Raw genomic sequence first — 19555 nt, forward strand, 5'->3', positions numbered from 1 at the left:
ACCGGAAAACTCAATATTGCTCAGATGTAATTTCTCAAATTGATCACTATCTTCAATACAATCCTAATAAAAAAAATCTCAAGATTATTTTCCCCCAGAAATGACAAGTGTATTCCATTGAATTAGCCAAAAAGTTTGTTACAGCTTTTCTGTAATATATGGAAAAACCTGAATGAATTTTTGGGCCAACTCAATCAAATACATTGGAAAAAGCAAAGACCTTAGATAGCCAAAAACCATTTTGAGGAAAAAGAATAAAGTTGAAAGGGTAGCACTACCTAATTTCAAAGCTGCAAAAAATGTCCAGGAAATTTCCATTCACTTTTCACCCAGTCCTACCCAAATCTTGAGCAACTGTAGTACACAATCAAAACCACCAAAATGGCATTGGAATAACCCACAAATTCATATTTTTTCCAGTTTTACAAGTGTGTATGGGTGTCTGGTTCTACAGTAGCTCCGTGCGTAAATGGAGACCAAACGCCTGCAAAGTGGGCAAACAAAACAGCAAAGAAACACACGGCGTAATCGTGGGGAAGAAAGCATTTAACAGTCTACGTAACCCTCATCATAACTCTATCCAGGCGATCCAACGAGTTCATAGACTTCAGAGACTATCAGCGACAGGCTCCGCGGCTACGTCGCTGAGAGCGCACAGCCGATGTCCGCCCCGGGGACGCCGGCGCCACCGCACGGTCCGCTCCGGGGAGCGCCCCGGGTCTCTCAGAGTTCTGGCCCAACTCCTCGAACGTGCCGTTCGCGCCTCCCTTTCTCCTTCGCGGTTCTTCAATGGCTCGCACCGTGCAGGGCTCGCCGGGCTCCGTCTGTCTCGGTCAGACGGCCGAGAAGGAGGTCCCCGCGAGGTCTGGGGCTTGCCGGCTCCCCGGACCGGGCCGAAGCGACTCGAAGGGACTCGGAGCAGCGACAGGTGGCCTCGGGATCCCGCCGCGCCTCGGCTCCGCGAGGCCCCTTCTGCGCCCGGAGCCTGCGTCCCCGCGGCCCCCGGGGGGCCCGGCTCCGCCCCGCCCGCCCACGCAGACCCGCCCGCCGCCCGCGGCCGGAAGCCAGGGCTCCTCGCGCTGCAAATGCCTGCGCGGCGGCGCGACCCCGGGCGGTTGGGCCGGCCGTCGGGTCTTACCAGTCGGCGCGAGCAGGTGAGGCCCAGCGGCGACGGCGGCGGCGTTGCGGCGTGGGCGCCGGGCCGGGTATCCTTCCCTGTCCGTGTGTCGGGCGAGCCCGCGTCCGCGGGGCTCTCCTCCTAGCGGCTGCGGGATTTCGCGGGCCGGGCCGGGCAGCACGGCGGAGATGTGCTCGACGCCCGGGCTGCCGACGCCGGGGGCCTCGCTGGTGCTGCGGGTGTCCTTCGTGGACGTGCAGCCCGAGGTGATTCCCGTGCAGCTGTGGGGGCTGCTGGGCGAGCGGCGAGACGAGTACGTGCGGCTGAGCCGGGAGATCCAGGAAGCGGCGGCGGCTGCGCGTGGCCCGTGGATGCTGGGCGGTGCCTCGGCCTTGCCTGGCGAGCTGTGCCTGGTGCAGGTGGGCAGGCTGTGGCACCGCGGCCGCGTGGTCAGCCGGCAGGCGCAGGAGAGCCGGGTCTTCCTGCTGGACGAGGGCCGCACCATCGCGGCCGGGGCGGGCTCGCTGGCTCCCGGGCGCAGCGAGTTCTTCCACCTGCCGTCGGAGGTGCTGGGCTGCGTGCTGGCCGGCCTGGTGCCGGTGGGCGGCGGCGGCGCGGGCGGGGGCGAGCCCCAGCACTGGGCGGCCAGCGCTGTGGACTTCCTTAGGCACCTGCAGGGCAAGGAAGTGCACGGGCGCGTCCTGGACGTGCTGCTGCTCCACCGGCTGGTCCTCCTGGAGGTGCCCGAGCTGTCCCAGCAGATGCAGGAGCTCGGCCTGGCTCGGCAGGTGCCTGACGGCGTCTTCCGCTCCCTGCTAAAGCGCTGCCTCTCGGCCGCAACGCCTACCCTGGGCCCCAGGGCCCCGGTGGTCCCGCGAGTTCCCCCTAAGCAGGAGCAGCCTGGCCTGGATTACTTCTACCCTCAGCTGCAGCTGGGCGTGACGGAGCCCGTGGTGGTTACCCAGGTGTGCCATCCCCACCGCATTCACTGCCAGCTCCGCAGCCTCTCGCAGGAGATCCACCGCCTCTCCGAAAGCATGGCTCAGGTATACCGGGGCTCCCCGGGGACTGGGGACGAGCGCTCTACCAGTGCCCCCTGGGAGGAGAGAGAGGAGAGCCCAGACAAGCCTGGCTCTCCTTGCGCATCCTGCGGGTTGGATGGACTTTGGTACAGGGCGCTCTTGCTTGAGACTTTCCGGCCCCAGCGCTGTGCCCAGGTGCTTCACGTCGACTATGGAAGGAAGGAGTTAGTGAGTTGTAGTAGCCTCCGCTACTTGCTGCCTGAATATTTTCGGATGCCTGTGGTGACCTACCCTTGCGCACTGTACGGACTCTGGGATGGTGGGAGAGGTTGGTCTCGGTCACAGGTCGGTGACCTGAAGGCACTGATTCTGGGCCAGGCAGTGAACGCAAAGATTGAATTTTATTGTTCCTTCGAGCATGTGTATTACGTCACCTTATATGGCGAAGATGGGATTAATCTTAACTGTGTGTTCGGAGTACAGTCCTGTTGCTTGGCTGACCGGTTCCTTCAGAGCCAGGGCAGAGAAGAGGAGGAAGAGGAGGAAGAACCGGAAACAGCTTTTCAGTGTCAGTCTTCTGCGGAAGAAATGGATGAAGAGATTTCACTCCCCACCTTACCATCTATCAGGTTAAAGATGAACACCTTCTATGACGCCCAGGTGGAGTTTGTGAAAAATCCTTCTGAGTTTTGGATTAGGTTGAGGAAACACAATGGCACCTTCAGCAAACTGATGAAGAAAATGTGCAGTTTCTATGCCTCCGCCAGTAAGCTGGATGGGGTCATCTTGAAACCCGAAGCCGATGATCTTTGCTGTGTCAAATGGAAAGAAAATGGCTACTTCCGGGCTATGGTCACCCGATTAGACGACCAGAATGTGGATGTGTTCTTAGTTGACCGGGGCAATTCAGAAAACGTGGACCGGTATGACGTGAGGATGCTGCTCCCTCAGTTTAGGCGGCTACCAGTATTGGCCCTGCAGTGCACCCTGGCCGATATTTGGCCTTTGGAAGAAAACTGGAGCCAAGAGGCAATTTCCTTTTTTAAAAAGACTGTGCTCCACAAAGAGTTAGTTATCCATGTCCTTGATAAGCAGGATAATCAGTATATTATTGAGATTCTTGATGAATCAAGAGCGGGAGAGGAAAACATTAGTAAGGTGATGGCTCAAGCTGGATTTGCCAAGTACCACGAATTTGAAACAAAGGACAGTCTTTCCGTAAGTGTCCACTCTCCAGGGCATGTTTCAAACCATTTTACCACAGACAGTAACAGAATATCTTCTGCCAAGAAGGAAGTAGAACAAAAAGCCGTGAGAGATGGTAAAACTACAGCTGTTCCAGAAGTAGTGACTGACACAGCAGTTATGACAAACGTTTCAGCTGGACTTGTGCAGGACAATGAGAAAAGAATGTCTGTTTACTCTCCTCTGGTACAGAATTTCTTGGGAATTGAGTCAGGCTCTTCTTGTAAAGGAGAGCTACAAGTTGGAACTACAGTCGAAGTCAGAGTATCTTACGTTGAAAATCCCGGCCATTTTTGGTGTCAGCTGACCAGGAACACCCAAAGATTTAAAGCGCTCATGGGTAGTATTCAGGACTATTGCAACAACGCAGCTCCTCCCCACCAGGGAACTACTCCTGCTTGTTTGGCAAAACGAACAGCAGATGGAAAATGGTCCAGAGCTCTAATTACTGGGGCACAATCTTCAGAGTATGTCAACATCATATTTGTAGATTATGGGGACAAAGAAATGATATCTGTGAAGAATATTTATTCAATTACTGAAGAGTTTCTGAAGGCTAAGGTTCAGGCTTTTAGGTGCAGCCTTTATAATTTAATTCAGCCAATGGGACAAAATCCTTTTCTTTGGGATGAAAAAGCAATCCAAGCTTTTATTGAATTTATAGATAATGCACGGGAAAACAATCTTGAATTAAAGTGCACAATATTTGCTCTGGCTTCCATTCATGATGAACTGTTTAATGTGGTGGATCTGCTAACACCTTTCCGGAGTGTATGCCATTTTTTGGTACAAAAGAGACTTGCAAGACCAGTAAAACTTCAGAAACCTCTGGAGTTCTCCGTTCAGCTCCATTCTTACTTCTATTCTACCTATGACATGAAAATCGGAAGTGAAGAATCAGTGTACATAACACATGTTGATGACCCTTGGACATTTTATTGCCAGCTGGGAAGAAATGCAAGTATTTTAGAACAGCTGTCCCATCATATTACACAATTAAGTCAAGTTTTGCTGCATTTAAGAACATCTCACTTAGTCCCCGGCACATTGTGCCTTGCCAAGTATACTGATGGAAACTGGTGTAGGGGGGTAATCATAGAAAAAGAACCAAATAAAGTATTCTTTGTTGATTTTGGGAACATTCATGTGGTAACAAGTGATGATCTGTGCCCAGTGCCTAGTGATGCGCACAATGTCTTACTTTTGCCCATGCAAGCCATTAAATGTTCGTTATCTGATGTTCCCGATCATATACCAGAAGAAGTTACAGCGTGGTTTCGGGAGACTGTTTTAGATAAGTCATTGAAGGCTCTGGTCGTAGCGAAAGATCCAGATGGAAGACTGATTATTGAACTATACAATGATAGCATTCAAATTAATGCTACTATTAACGAGAAGTTAGGGCTCCGGGGTTACAAAGGTGGGACAAGGAGAAGAAAAAGCAAAGCACTCCTCTCTACAACTGAAACTCTTGAAGTGAAAAAGGAAGATGTGAAGTTGTCACCTACAGAGTATTTAAGTAAATCAGAGAACAAACCAGAGAGTATGGCACTCTTAGGAGAAACATACAAACCTAAGATCAGCTCAGCATGTAGGGAACTCAAATTTTTACAGAGTTCAACAAAGACAAGCTTAGTCACTCCGCACCAGGACTCCGTGGGAAATAAAAATAATCAAGTGTCTCCATCAACAACAGACAAGAAATCAGAAAGTTCGGCGGAGCCCTCCTTGAAAGCCACAAAACTAGAAGCCTCTCTTTCAGAGAGAAAGCTAAGAGATTCATGTGACAGAGGTTTGCCTCTAAAGATTTCTGAGCTCCCTAAAAAGGCCATAATGCCTGGATTTAAAACAACTGTGTATGTTTCTCATGTAAATGACCTTTCAGACTTTTACGTTCAGCTAACAGAAGATGAGGCTGAAATTGATCATCTTTCAGAGAGGTTAAATGATACTAGAACAAGGCCTGAATATTATGCAGGCCCACCTTTGCAAAGAGGAGATGTAATATGTGCTGTTTTCCCAGAAGACAATTTATGGTATCGTGCTGTGGTCAAGGAACCACAACCCAATGACCTTCTCTCTGTGCAGTTTATAGATTATGGCAATGTCTCTGTGGTTCACGCAAACAAAATAGGCAAACTTGACCGTGTTAATGCGCTGTTACCAGGACTGTGCATTCCCTGTTCCTTAAAGGGATTTGGGGTTCCTGGGCTTTTAAACCATAAGGAAGTGACGCATTACTTTTCCCGAAGGACAGATGAGGCTCCGATAAGATGCGAATTTGTTCAGTTTCAAGACAAATGGGAAGTTACTCTTGCTGATGAACATGGGATCATAGCCGAAGATATAGTGAGCAGATATGCATTCAGTGAAAAATCTCAACTAGAATTTTCTACCCAGATAGTTCAAGGGGCCTGTTCCACATCGGTCAGCAAAACAGACGTAGACACTTCTATGTTTCTTAACTGGTATAATCCAAAGATGAAGATGATTAGAGCTTATGCCACGGTGATCGATGGACCTGAATATTTTTGGTGTCAGTTTGCGGATACCAAGAAACTTCAGCATTTAGAAGTGGAAGTTCAGACTGCGGGAGAGCAGGCGACAGATCAGAGAAGTCGTATCCACTGCCCTCGTATTGGAGATCCTTGCATAGTGAGATACAGAGAAGATGGGCATTATTATAGGGCCCTTGTCACCAGCATTTGTGAAGATTATCTTGTGTCCATCAGGCTTGTGGACTTTGGAAACATTGAAGACTCCGTGGACCCAAAAGCACTCTGGAACATCCCTTCTGAGCTTTTGGCTGTGCCCATGCAAGCCTTTCCATGTTGCCTCTCAGGATTTAATATTTCACAGGGCGCATGCCCTCGTGAGGGATGTGACTACTTTTATGAAATAGTCACAGAAGATGTGTTGGAGATAACAATATTAGACATCAAAAGGGACGTTTGTGATATCCCTTTAGCCATCGTTGACTTGAAAAGCAAAGGTGAAAGCATTAGTGAGAAAATGAAGAAATATTCTAAGATTGGTATGACTGGCAGTGATCTGAGATATGAAAAAAATGATGCAGAAATAAAGGGAGCTCTCGTGTTCCCCAGTCCCGATGTTGGACTTAAGAAATCAATCAGTAAACTTGGACAAGAGAGAATACTCCATGTTGAATCCCAGACAGCTGAGCTCTTGGAAAGACTCAACAAAGACTTAAACATCCTTGAAACGCAACCAGGTAAATTCTATGACCCCAAAACTGATAACATTTTTGAAGCTTTTGAAAACCCAGGCAAAGATAAGATTGGCACTGAGTTGCTGGAAGAAAAAATCAAGGGCCTATTTGGTGACAAAGCAAAGTTTGATGATAAGTCCCCAATGTCAGGATTTAACACATTCTTACCACATGCCACCGAAGCAAAGGAGGTCCTGGAACTAAATTCTCTCGAGGTACCACTTTCTCCTGACGACGAGTCCAAAGAGTTCCTGGAGCTGGAATCCATCGAGTTGCAGCATTCCCTGGTCGGGGATGAGGAGAAAGAAGATCTGGGCCTGGTGCCTCCAACCATGACTCTTCCCCAAGGCTGTGACCCAGAGGTCACCCTGCCACCATTGCCAGGGCAGCTGCCCCTCAACTGTGAAGATGAGAAACAGCCTGAGCTAGAATTGCCTGCAGCCCAGCTGTGTCTGGAGGACAGAATAAACCCTTTGTCTTTAACAGTTAGTCAGAAAGCCCAGGAATCCCTGTGCACTGAAGACGTGAGAGGATCCAGTTGTGCGGAAAGCTCTGATGAGGAGCGTAGGCTGCGCCTGCGCAGACAGACTTTCGATGCCAAGATGCAGATTGAAATGAGTATCTATAAAGAAGAATTTACAGAGTGTACAAACAGAGATGCCATGTCATCACTGACCGCTCTGTTTTCTGAAGAAGAATACAGAGATGCAAGGAAACACAATTACACCTTACCAGATCATATCCCAGGTATGTGCCGTTTTTGACCCCCCATTCACTTTTATTTAACTTAGGGGAAAACTGTTATTTATCTTAAAGAGAAGAGGATAATTCTTATTGAATTAAAAAAATAACTTGGGGGGGAGTTGAAAACCTGAAAAGAGAATTAGATTTGGATTTTTATGAAGGGTATTTCAAACATGATGAAATTAATGTGAAATAATACTTTATATACTGCAAAATGCTGAATTATTTTTGCTTTTAAAAATAGAATGCTTAAAATTTATGTCTCTAAAAAGTAGTCCCATTTCAAATGTAAACAGATCATCTCTAGGTCAAGACATTATGTTTTTTGGTCAGTTTTTAAAAATATGTAGTGCTCCTTTGCCAAGCTTAATGTAGGCATGAATTTACATTGGGGATCACTTTAGCAGAGTTTTAAAACAACTGGTTTTCTTCATACATATACTTTGCCGTTTGTTTTGAAACACTTAAAAGAATAGAGTTAGGGAGCCTATATTAATCAAGAAAGTTAACAGCCACAAGTAAATATTGGAGAACACTTATTACCATTACCTTTTTAATAAGTTTTTTATAAATTATTTTTGCTGCTTTTTTCTTGCCTACGTAATAAGATTTGAAAGTTACACAAAGCAGCTTATCTTTGAGGTTTTTTAAAAAATCAATGTTAGACTTTTAAATGTCAATTTTATTTATTAGATTGTTGCATAATTACAATATTATTACACTGTACGAAATAGAGAAAACAGTAGACTAAGGAGAATGAAAATCAGCATGATTCCACCACCAAGCAGTGGCCACTGTGAATGCTGTGATGGTGCATATACTTCCTTTGTCCGTCTCTCACCCTTTCTGTGTGTCCACATACATACAGTGGTAAAAACTAAATAGAGGTCATGTTAATTAGGGAGACGGGACACGTTGTACTGTGCCATGACATCGATGGTACGGGAGTAGTGAATGCGTGGTAGGGAAATGCTGTGCTTGCGTGTCTAACATTGAGAGATATGCTTTGACTCTCGCTGTGTTCAATCTGGCAGCTCAACCAGAGAACGCGTACACTCTGAAAGGATTTACTGTTGGATCCAAATGTGTTGTGTGGTCAAGTCTCAGAAACACGTGGTCTAAGTGTGAGATTTTGGAAATAGCTGAAGAGGGCACAAAGGTATGTAGAATTGCAGTGAAGTCCTCTGTCTCAAAATGTACTTGCAGATTGTTTAGGAAATTTTACCAAACTTTACCAGATTAGAAAATCCCATTGAACAGATTAGTTACCCCTCATTCTCCCTGATAATTGATGCAATGCAAAAACTATTTAAAAAGTTTATATTTAAGCATTCAGGGCTCTTTTGTCTCCCAGGAATCCTATCAGTCACGGAGTTGCATACTTTCCGCTTCTTATCTCAGTTAAAACTTTTTATACCTAATGCCACTATTTTGGTTAAGTTTCTCATTTCACAGCTGTTGGTGTTAGTTGCTCAGTCTTGTCCGATTCTTTGCAATCCCACGTAGCCTGCCAGGCTCTTCTGTCCATGAAATTCTCCAGACAAGAAACTGGAGTGGATAGCCATTCCCTTCTCTGGGGGATCTTCCCAACCCAAGGATTGAACCTGGTCTCCTGCATTGCAGGCAGATTCTTAACCATCTGAGCTACCAGGGAACCAGCCCCGACTAGATTCCTCTAATAACCTTCTATTGGTTTACCTCTAGTCTTCCATCAGTTGTTTCTCCACATTGCCAGTGTGCTGTTTGTCAAATGAGAATCTGACTCTATCATTCCCTAGTGTAAAATCTCCTGGAAACCTTCAGTAAATGGTGTTTTTCCTGTGGTTTGAAAAACCACCTGTGTCAGAATCCCTTGCCACATTTCCTAAATATTGATTCCTGGACTTTGCCCTCGCTGGCTGGCTAATGAAGAATTTCTAGGGGGAAGGATTAGGAATGTGCAGACTTACACCGTGAGAATTTGAGAACATCCGTCTTTGATGTTTAGGCATAGATACTCAAGATATGTTTTTTTGGACTGATGTACCATTGAGTTGAAATGTAATGTTGAAGTTTAATAAAATCATTGTAACTGCCTTTTAAAGTATTTCATTTGAAAAAAGATACTGTGTAACTAACATAAATCAGTGACAGTGTTGGAATTACCAGTTTTTATTACTTTTTTTCTCTTGTAGGTTTTAGACCTTTCAAATGGCATAGAGGAGGTAGTAAACCCTGAGAATGTCTGGAATGGTATACCCAAATTGGATAAGAGTCCATCTGAGGTATGAGTATATTTAAGCAGTTATTAGTGAGACTGTTGTTCATTTGGAAAGGTGGCTTTGTTACTGAAAGGTGCAGGTCCCACGGCTCACCGCTTAGAAACCATTAAAGAGGCCAGGTTGGTGGAAAGGAAAGTTTGCTTTATTTCAGATCCCGGCATCTGGGTTGGGATGAGGGGAGGGCAGATGTCTGTCCAAAGGCCGACTCCCCCCACTGACAGTCAGTAGGCAAGAGCTTTTATAGACAGAAGGAAGGTACTACAGTGTAGAAACAACACAGTCATCTCTGGCAGTCATCCTGAAACTGGTCATCAGTGGTCTGACCAGAATTATCTTGGTTGTTTTAGGTACAGTTGATCTTCAGTTCCTGGGCCAGTTTGTTTCCATTTCTTTGAGGCCAATTATGTCAGGTTATGTCATGGCTACAGTCTGATCATCATGTAGTTAATTTCTCTATCTGGGTATTTCTGCAGCGCAGCTCACAGGATATGGCTCAGCATATTATCTACAGCCCTTGAGAAGGTCCTTGACTATGCTTAATAATTACATTGTTATTATTTGGTCTCCTTTGACTGTTTTCCTTGATTTCTGCATTTTCTCACTTTTCTGATTGCATTGATTTTCAGACAAAAGGCAGGCTGAGGACACAGTGGGGCATGGACCATAGGGTCCTGCTCTGTTTCAACTTGAACTGCTTTCTAAGCATTTGTATTTAGGAATAATGGAAGAAAAAATGCAATAACAGCAATGGAAAACAGCAACAACACAATCAATGTTTCTGGATATTATGCCCTGTATCTCTTTGGGAAAACTACTTATTAATGTTTTCCTCCTTGATTTTCATTTTGGGATAAAAAAAGGAAATTGTTTGTTTTTTGTGACCTTGATAAAATACATTTGATGCAGAAAATCTGGGAAAATGGTGAAGTGAAAAAGGAGAAAGTATCAATCACCTGTAAGACATCCATCCAAGGACAGATTAATCGGTTTGATTTTAAGAATTTTTGTTTATGTGGGATATAAACAATATATTTTGAACATGGTTGATTTCATCGTACATACACACATAAATTGTGTTTTTCAGTTAAGATTATATGATGGGTGATTTTCTGGGCTATGTCTAGACACTTGATTTTATCCTGTTTGGTGTTTGTTGAACTTCTTGCTTCAAAATCTGTATTGGATAATTCCAATATCTGGTCATGTCAGGGTTTGCATCTACTTAATCAGATATAGACATTCAAGTGATCTTTGTTAAATAATCTCTTGGAATTTCTTTGGAGGTTTCTTAGTTTATATGGTGATTGAGTTTGTTGGATGTTCCTGGTTAATGCATGATCTTTTTCATAAGAGGCACACTGGTTCTTAGAATTAAGGGTTCAGTTCAGTTCAGTTTAGTCACTGTCGTGCCCAACTCTTTGCGACCCCATGAACAGCAGCACGCCAGGCCTCCCTGTCCATCACCAACTCCTGGAATTCACCCAAACCTACGTCCATCGAGTCGGTGATGCCATCCAACCATCTCATCCTCTGTTGTCCCCTTCTCCTCCTGCCCTCAATCTTTCCCAGCATCAGGGTCTCTTCAAATGAGTCAGCCCTTTGCATCAGGTGGCCAAAGTATTGGAGTTTCAGCTTTAACATCGGTCCTTCCAGTGAACACCCAGGACTATCTCCTTTAGGATGGATTGGTTGGATCTCCTTGCAGTCCAAGGGATTCTCAATATTGAGGCATGTGGAGAATGAAATCAGCTCTTGATGACTTTAGTGTTATGTGAAAGTATGCACTAATGAAAGAGAACAAAGAACTATTTGCCAACATCATCCTGCTGCTGCTGCTGCTGCTAAGTCACTTCAGTCGTGTCCGACTCTGTGTGACCCCATAGATGGCAGCCCACCAGGCTCTGCTGTCCTTGGTATTCTCCAGGCAAGAACGCTGGAGTGGGTTGCCATTTCCTTCTCCAATGCATGAAAGTGAAAGTGAAGTCACTCAGTTGTGTCCGACTCCTGGCGACCGCATGGAATGCAGCCTATCAGGCTCCTCTGTCCATGGGATTTTCCAGGCAAGAGTACTGGAGTGGGTTGCCATTGCCTTCTCTGAACATCATCCTAGTAAAATATAAAATATGCCAATTTCATAATCTTTTAGAGAAACTTTGTATGATAATAGATATAGTGTGAGGATGAAAATATTTTTTAAAAAATCATATCTGTAGGAATAATTCCCTGTAGTAATTAGAATATGCATCTTTTCCCTCTCCCCATTTTTAAAGGACATGAATTTTGTCATGGTAGCACCCACGTAAATAATCTTCTTGGGCACTCCCTGGTGGTTCAGAGGTTAGGACTCCATGCTTCCCACTGCAGGGGACATGGGTTCAGCCTTTGGTCGGGGAACTAAGATTCTGTAAGCCACAACACACTCTCCCCTACACCGTGCCCCCCCCCCATTTTTTTTCTTATTTTTACATTTCTTTCTCAACCTGAGGTTTTTCTCTTTTTGTTTCAGAAAAGAGGCCTGGAGATGATGGAGATTTAACTGTGGATCTATAAGTCTGGTCAGTCAGTTCAAAGCTGCTCTGAAATAAGTGCCATCTCAACCAGACCAACAAAAATACTTGAGAAAATTGAGAGCTTGTAAATACAAGATATTGTCATTTTTGAAAACTTTGTGTTGAAAACAAAACAGATCTGAGACTGCCTGTGTGGTGTATTTATAGTGCTGTTTCTGTATATATGGAGTTGAGATGTTTCCTCTCCCTTTAAATATGTCATCTTTCTAATCAGTTGGGAGGATTTATTTGGCTAAACAGTTGGGCTAACACATTACTCATATTGCAAAAAAAGGAGTATTTTGGTTTCTTCTGAATAATAGTTTAAAATAGAAAATTGTAGGTTTCTGACAAGCATAGTATATGATGCTACTTGGGGGGATGGCTTTGTTAGCAGTAACTCCTTCAAAATTTTTGTTTTGTTTCTGAAGCTTTGCTGTTCTGGTTTTGACTAATACTCTGTTTGAATTTAGAAGTATACTAATATGACACAAAATTTGAATAAAGTTTGTCCTTAAAAGTATAATTTCATTTCATTAAAAAGAAAACATCTGGGACTTCCTTGGCAGTTCAGTGGTTAAGACTCTGAGTTTCCACTGCAGGGGCAGGGGTTCAATTCCTGAGGACCTAAGGTGCAAAGAAGGAAAAAAAGAGGAAGTCTGTGGTCATGGAACAAACCACAGTTCTACAATTAGGGGATACATAGTAATGGTAAATGGTAGCGTTCGTGTGTTAGTCCCTCACTGTCCTTTCAATGCACTTTTTTCATGTAATCCTTGATTCTGAGGTGCATATTAATATTACCCATATTTTATAGGTGAGAAAGTTGAAGCTTTCCAGAGAAGATAAATAATTTGCCTGGCAAAGAGCTAGCAAATCTGAGAGGCTTGAGCAAACCTAGACCCATCTAACTTCAAAGCCCATGCTTTTAAAACAAGGCTTTGCATAGGTAGCAGCATGCAGACAGATCCTAACATTAGGAAATAGACCTTACCTGTACGCGGCTTACTAGATATGTGACCTAGGCAGGTTATTATATTATTGTTCAGCCTTGATCTTCCTCAGCTGTAAAATGGGGATAATAAAACTTTTCTTGCAGTGTTTTTAAGATGAGAAATAACTTATTGTGCCAGAAAAGGAGCAGGCATTTGATAACTATTTCCTTCTTTTCCCTGAAAGAGGCTCAGTATACACTATGGTAGGTTATATTTTTTTAAACTTCATTGGATCCTTTCGAATCAGCTTGTGCCACAAATAGGATTTTAAAGAGCTGCTATTGAATGGAACATCAGTTCTATTGAAATGGTTGTCCATTTCTAAAAAGGTGTGTATGAAACGTTATGAGAACTCTGAAGCCTGATGAGAAGAGGGAGAATTAAAAACCTTAAAAGTTGGGTAAAATTTCAATAAGTAAAAAAAGGAGAGGGTTTTACATTACGTGTAATTGAAGTAGATTAGTATATTGCTTGTTCTAGGATAATGAATGGACAAAGTTGGCTCATTCATGTAGGAGCTGTAGCTGTGAATTAATTCCTGGGAGCAAAGTTCAGAGAAGATGTATGAAGGCCAGATTATAGAAAGCCATCTGTTTCATGATAAAGAATTTAACTCTTCATTTTAAAATATTTACTCTGAACAGTTATAGGAGAAATTATATTTCTCAAAAGGAGTGATTTTGCACATGAAAACATTAAGGTAGGCCTGAGTGCCAAATCAGAAAATGCAGTCACTTATTAACAAGGCAAAAGGAATAGGCATAGAATAGTTAACCAGGCTTGCTGACTAAGTACTGGTTACCCTTGTTCTCACTGGCTTTCGTGAAAGTTAATCATGCAGCATTCATAGGAACAAGACCATTCTTAGACCCAAATACACTTGGCTGATGAGTGGCAGAAGTGTCTATACCGCTTGGGAAACAAAACACGTTTTCCATGACTCCCAGAGGCGCAAGCGTACGCATCTTTCAGTGATCTTTTCACCTCCATTTATTGTGCTTTTCTCCTTTTACTACTCCACATAAAACTTAAAAGATCCATTAAATAAATCTCATGGAAAATGAAGCAGTAAAAATTATGGCCTTTTTAAGTTAGCAAAACTGGATTTTCTTCAAAGTTGAATCTTGATCTCTTTTTTTTTTTCACTTTCCCTGTTTTCATGTTTTTAATTTTTATTGGAGTACAGTGCTGTGTTAATTTTTCTACTGGACAGCAAAATGTGTCAGCCATACACACGCCTATATTCTCTCCCTTTATATCCTTCGCAGCCTAGGGTTGAATCAGTAACTTTATGTGTGATGGCTGGAATCGAGGGCCACTCATATGCACCTTTCTTTAGTAAACAGAATGTCTCTGGGGTAAACACAGTGAATGCAAGAAAATCACCAAGTTGCTGATTAATCTGCTGCCTTTGTTTTGTCACCAGCCTCCGTCCCCGTGTGGTCGTCTTATTGAAAGTGTGCCCTAGCGCTAATTCCACGGTAAAGCAGTGGCTTTATTATCCACCTGGTCTACCTTTTCTTACTGTGACCCAAGGTCAAGTGGAAGCGCTGCCACATCCTACATAGCAGACCATGATGCTAAAACTCAATTCTATAGCCTATAACAGAAAAAAAGAGGCAAGAAAATCTGTTTATTATATTTTTAGGAGTTGTAGGTCACTGTAACACATTTTCAGTGGCCTTGTGCCTGTTTTATTATATGTGTCTGTTGAACTAATGTAAAATCAGTTTTTTGTTTTTGTTTTTTTTACTGTGAAAAAGGATCACTTTAGTAAAACTAAAATTTAGGCTGCTATGATTTTCATATGTAGCCATCTTTTTCTAAATTTAAAGGGAAAAAGAGTAATACAAGCTTCAGTCACTACTGTGGTATAGCCTACATTTTTTAATATGAGCTATTTGAGAAAATACATTAAAATCATATACCCCACACTTTAAGACAAGTTTGTAAACAAAACTTTTTAAAAAGCTCTTTTAATCTAAATTTGGTCTCTCTGTTCCTGTGGAGTTCTGCAGAGTGGCTTGGTGGTTGGTTGTGTTAATGCTGGTCCCTGGAATAAGATTGTCATCTTCGCCTTCAACCAAAGGATCCCACTGATCAAAATCTTTCTGAAGTCCTGCAATATAGAAATGTCATATTCAACTTTTGAGAGCATTAAACAGTTCAGTGCCTCTAGGGGGCATCCTAGCCTCACAAACCACACACACCACGTCAAGATTAAGGAGTCGACAAGCCCCCTGTGAGCACGAGGTAGCTGCAACATCTGAATGAGAGGATTGAGGCCCTGTGCTGTCTGAGCATGGAAATCCCCACCTGGCTTCACCAAAACACTGTTAGCTCTAACAGGCAGGCTTGCTGCCTATGACACAAGTACACAAAACCACAAATTGTTTTCCAGCTGATTGACTGCAGTGTTACATTGTAAACCAACTGGGAACCTTTAAAATAGGACTTACGCTGTTAAGATAGGGCTTCCCAGGTGGCTCAGTGGTTAAAAAAAAAAAACCCTGCCTGCCAATGCAAGAGACCCAAGTTTGGTCTTCTGGGTTGGGAAGATCCCCTGGAGGAGGGCATAGCAACCCACTCCAGGATTCTTGCCTGGAGAATCCCATGAACGAAGGAGCCTGGCGAGCTACACAGTCCACAGGGTCACAAAAAGTCAGACACGACTGAGCACATGCGAGTGAGTTAAGATAAACAGTTTTGTCCTGAGAATCATCCGGTCTATGTCAGGAAAGAAGATGCCGTATCTTACCTAAATGTTTTTGTAAGAACGCTAAGGAAGCTTTGTTGCTGAGGCTGATGGCTACATTGGAATTGATGTCTCCTTTCAGTGTGAATAGGTAGCCAATTATTTTGCCAGTGGCAAAAGTGAAGTCAACAAAATTCTGATGGACAGAACCCCTGAAAGAGAAAGGAGTTATCTGCAAATCACTTTGTTAGACAATATTATTTTTGTAGTTAAGGTGCAGGAAAGATGCTGGCCAAAACCCAAGGAAACAAAACCTGTAAATCTGATCTCCCTAGATGTACTCAAGGGTCACAAGACTGTTCATTTAGGGGTATGAGAGGTGGTTCTAGTGGTAAAGAACCTGCCTGCCAATGCAGGAGACAGACGGGGGTTCAGTCCCTGGGTCTGGAAGATCCCCTGGAGGAGGGCTTGGCAACCCACTCCAGTATTCTTGCCTGGAGAATCCCATGGAGAGAGGAGCCTGGTGGGCTGCAGTCCATGAGGGTGCAAAGAGTCAGACATGACTGAGTGACTTAGTATGCACATACGAGTATGTAAGCATCCTTCCCTCCAGACAAATAAGGCAAAGATTCCTGTCTTGCTTGGCATCTTGGTTTTAGAAGAGGTGATTCCTGCTTTGTAGGTCACTTCTGATTTGAGTAGATGGAATGGTTTTTATGTTGATGGTCTTTAAACCCAGAGCCAGAATCCTGCCCCCTTACCACCACACTTAACTGGATCTCTATTTGCTGTTGAGCAAAACACCTTGTATTTCAGCCTTGGATTAAGTAGATTAAAAAACAAGCAAAAATTTGCCTTGTATTATTCAAACTGGAAAGCCCTTCATAAATATTGCTAATTGATGAACTTGTGGCTCAGCTGGTAAAGAATCTGCCCGCAATGCGGGAGACCCGGGTTCAATCCCTGGGTTGGAAAGATGCCCTGGAGAAGGAAAGGATACGCTCTCCAGTATTCCAGCCTGGAGAATTCCATGGACTGTATAGTCCATGGGGTTGCAAAGAGTCAGACACAACTGAGCGACTTTCACTCTCAAACATCAAATAGAACAGCCACTTCCAATGCACAGTTTTTACTATCTCTGGGCATTTGACATTTGATTTTCTTGCATTTTTCCCCCACTTTATTTCCTTGACATCACATCTTTCCTCCTGTGCCTGCACTACTCTGTTCTTCACTGGCTCGTCCCCTAAATCCTCAAGATTCTATTTTCAGACCAATTCTTTTCTCACTTTGCAGTCTCAGCTCCTCCATAGATTTCATTGATAATACGTTGAATACAAATTCTGTACTTTTCCAATTTGTGACCAAACACATATATCTAAAGGTTACAACACACCCGTTCCAGGGACTCCCCTGGTGGTCCAGTGGTTAAGGCACCCTGCTTCCAATGCAAGGGGCGTGAGTTTGACCTGGGAACTAAGATCCCACGTGTTATGTGGTGCAGCCAAGAAAATGTAAAAGAACAGAACAGAACAAAAATTACCTTTCCAGCCCCACTCAATGTCATTCTTCCTCTTTACTTTGCTACTTTTAAGTAAACCCCTATTATTTCAGTTATCTCTACTCAGTATAGAGCCCAGAACTCTGCTCAGTGTTTCCCCCATGCCAATCCAAACTTTGAGTCAAAAGTAGAGAGGAGGTAAACAGTCAGGGCCACGAGACAGCTGAAAGCAGAGCCCTGAATGCTGCCTGCAGTGGAGAGAGGGCCTGAAGAGAAGGAGCATGTGGAGGAGAAAAGAAGGGAGCTGTCTGCAGGACATGAGAAGCGCAGGAGAATGGAGTCGTGGTACCCAAGGGAGGAGAAATGGGGGTAGTCCACAGGTGGCAGGGATGCAGAGACAAGGGCTGACGCTGCCAATAGCAACACAGCCATCTGTATCCTTAGTGGAGCCAGTTTCAGCTCACTGCCAAGGTCAGGAAGACAGACTGCAGAAGTCAGAGTAAACGGAAGTCAGGACAGGGAGGCAGAGAAGGGAAAAAACAGAGAGAGTGATAGCCTAATAAGGAAGGCTGAGTATTCTTTACTATTTCTCTTTTAGAATTAAACAGACTTGCATATACCAATAAGCTACATTGACATCCTTACCTTAAATATCTGGGTCCTTTCTCACCATCTATCTAAAGCCTTTTGATTGTTTAAGACCCATTGTACCACCATTTCTTCTAAGCAGCCTTTTATGAGCACCTTACTTGGTGGCTCAAAGACTGTAAAGAATCTGCCTGCAAAGGGCGGATTCAGGTTTGATTCCTGGGTTGAGAAGATCCGCTGGAGAAGGGAACGGCTACCCACTCCAGTATTCTATCCTGGAGAATTCCATGGACAGAGGAGCCTGGTGATCTACAGTCCTTGCAGTCGTAAGAGTCAGACACTATTGAGCGACTAACACTTTCACTTTCACTTAGAAAACAGCCCTCCATTCTGTCTCCAGAGTGTTTATTGCCTTTACAGTGTGTGTTTACTTCCTGGCGCCTCTTCTCTGCCCTTCTGAGTAAATCAGGTTCAGACAGAAGCAGAAGCCCAGTTTTTGTAACATCTCACTACAAGTTCAAAACCCTATGGGAATTCTTTTTTATCCACGATGTAAGTATCTTGTCAACCCTCAAAGGGATCCCATTATAGCTTTGGGAATTAATAAATTCATATACTTACCAAATGAGTAAACAGATCAGATCATCTTACTCAGCAGATCATCTTACTTAAAAAAAAAAAAATGTTCTAAGCCAAGCCTAATGATGGAATACTTCCCCCTACCCCAGTCCTAGAAATGTGTAGGCTTGCTCTTATATTCAGATAGAAGTAGCATGCATCCTGATGCAAATTTTAATTATCAGCGTATGTACGATATATACGAACACTACTCAAAAAAAGTGCATTTTAAAAAGAGAAAGTCTAAATGCACTTGGAAACTGAGATTACCTAACAGTCTCCCTTATTCCAAGTCTAAACAACAAACTGAACAATTCTAGACTAGCTACTCAATGATATTCACTGACTGTGTATCCAAGTTTCAGGTTTCTGTTTCAGATGACGTAATGTCACCTACTGATACTCACCTAATTGTAATCATTTTCCGTTCTCTATCAGGTAAGAAGCATTTTTTCATTCTTATGATATTAGAAGGGTATTGGAATCGTTCCGAGTTGATAAAAAAGAGGGGTTGAGGAATTCTGGAATATACTTCATCAGCCACGGGAAACATCCATGCATCCAGAGCGATGCCACACCTGATGGAAGAAGGCTGGTTAAATGCTGCCCGCATGCAGGGATTTCTAATATCACAGGGATTCAGAGACAAACACCTCACCAGTTCGTTATGGGTGATCCCTCTGGGTGGAAGAGGTATTACCTTTCAGTGTGGGAAGGGGATATCATTAGCTTTGCAAGGCAGCAAACTTGTAATTACATCACCATTTCCTTTAGGAGGCATTTAAGAATTACAACCCTTCGAAACATTTAAAATTTTTTTGTCATCCTTGAAGATCAATTTTAAAATAAGCAATTCTATAAAATTGTGGGGTGTCTGTCTGAAAAGATACAGTCTATGCACTATTGCCCCTGTCTTTCTAGTTCTTCTGGACCCTGCCATGTTCTCATTATCATTATATCTTTCTGAGTAACAGTTAGACCCTTTCCTTTA

General features: G+C 43.7%; 2 protein-coding genes across 11 annotated transcripts in view; one reads left to right on the plus strand and one right to left on the minus strand.

The window, feature by feature from the left end:
- Window positions 1-1166: 1166 nt before the first annotated feature.
- On the plus strand, window positions 1167-12688 carry TDRD6 (tudor domain containing 6). The gene is made up of 4 exons (XM_027958745.3): window positions 1167-7360; window positions 8392-8516; window positions 9532-9621; window positions 12125-12688. Exons 1-4 carry the CDS (start codon window positions 1306-1308, stop codon window positions 12152-12154), a joined length of 6300 nt encoding a protein of 2099 aa, XP_027814546.2. The 5' UTR covers window positions 1167-1305; the 3' UTR covers window positions 12155-12688.
- PLA2G7 (phospholipase A2 group VII) overlaps window positions 9739-19555 on the minus strand; it is a 38720-nt gene continuing 28903 nt past the window's right edge. For 7 of the 10 annotated variants that reach the window (XM_027958354.3, XM_060403219.1, XM_027958355.3 and 4 more), the window contains 3 exons: window positions 18972-19142; window positions 15921-16069; window positions 15030-15281 (listed from right to left, as the gene is read on the minus strand). In XM_027958354.3, the coding sequence (XP_027814155.1) occupies window positions 15139-15281; window positions 15921-16069; window positions 18972-19142 (463 nt within the window). In that variant the 3' untranslated portion in view covers window positions 15030-15138. Of the gene's footprint in view, window positions 11725-15029; window positions 15764-15801; window positions 16070-18971; window positions 19143-19555 lie in introns of those variants that run through there. The other 3 variants (XM_060403223.1, XM_060403224.1, XR_009597576.1) reach the window with 2 other exon arrangements.

Source organism: Ovis aries, chromosome 20, assembly GCF_016772045.2.
Source record: "Ovis aries strain OAR_USU_Benz2616 breed Rambouillet chromosome 20, ARS-UI_Ramb_v3.0, whole genome shotgun sequence".
NCBI lineage: Eukaryota > Metazoa > Chordata > Mammalia > Artiodactyla > Bovidae > Ovis > Ovis aries.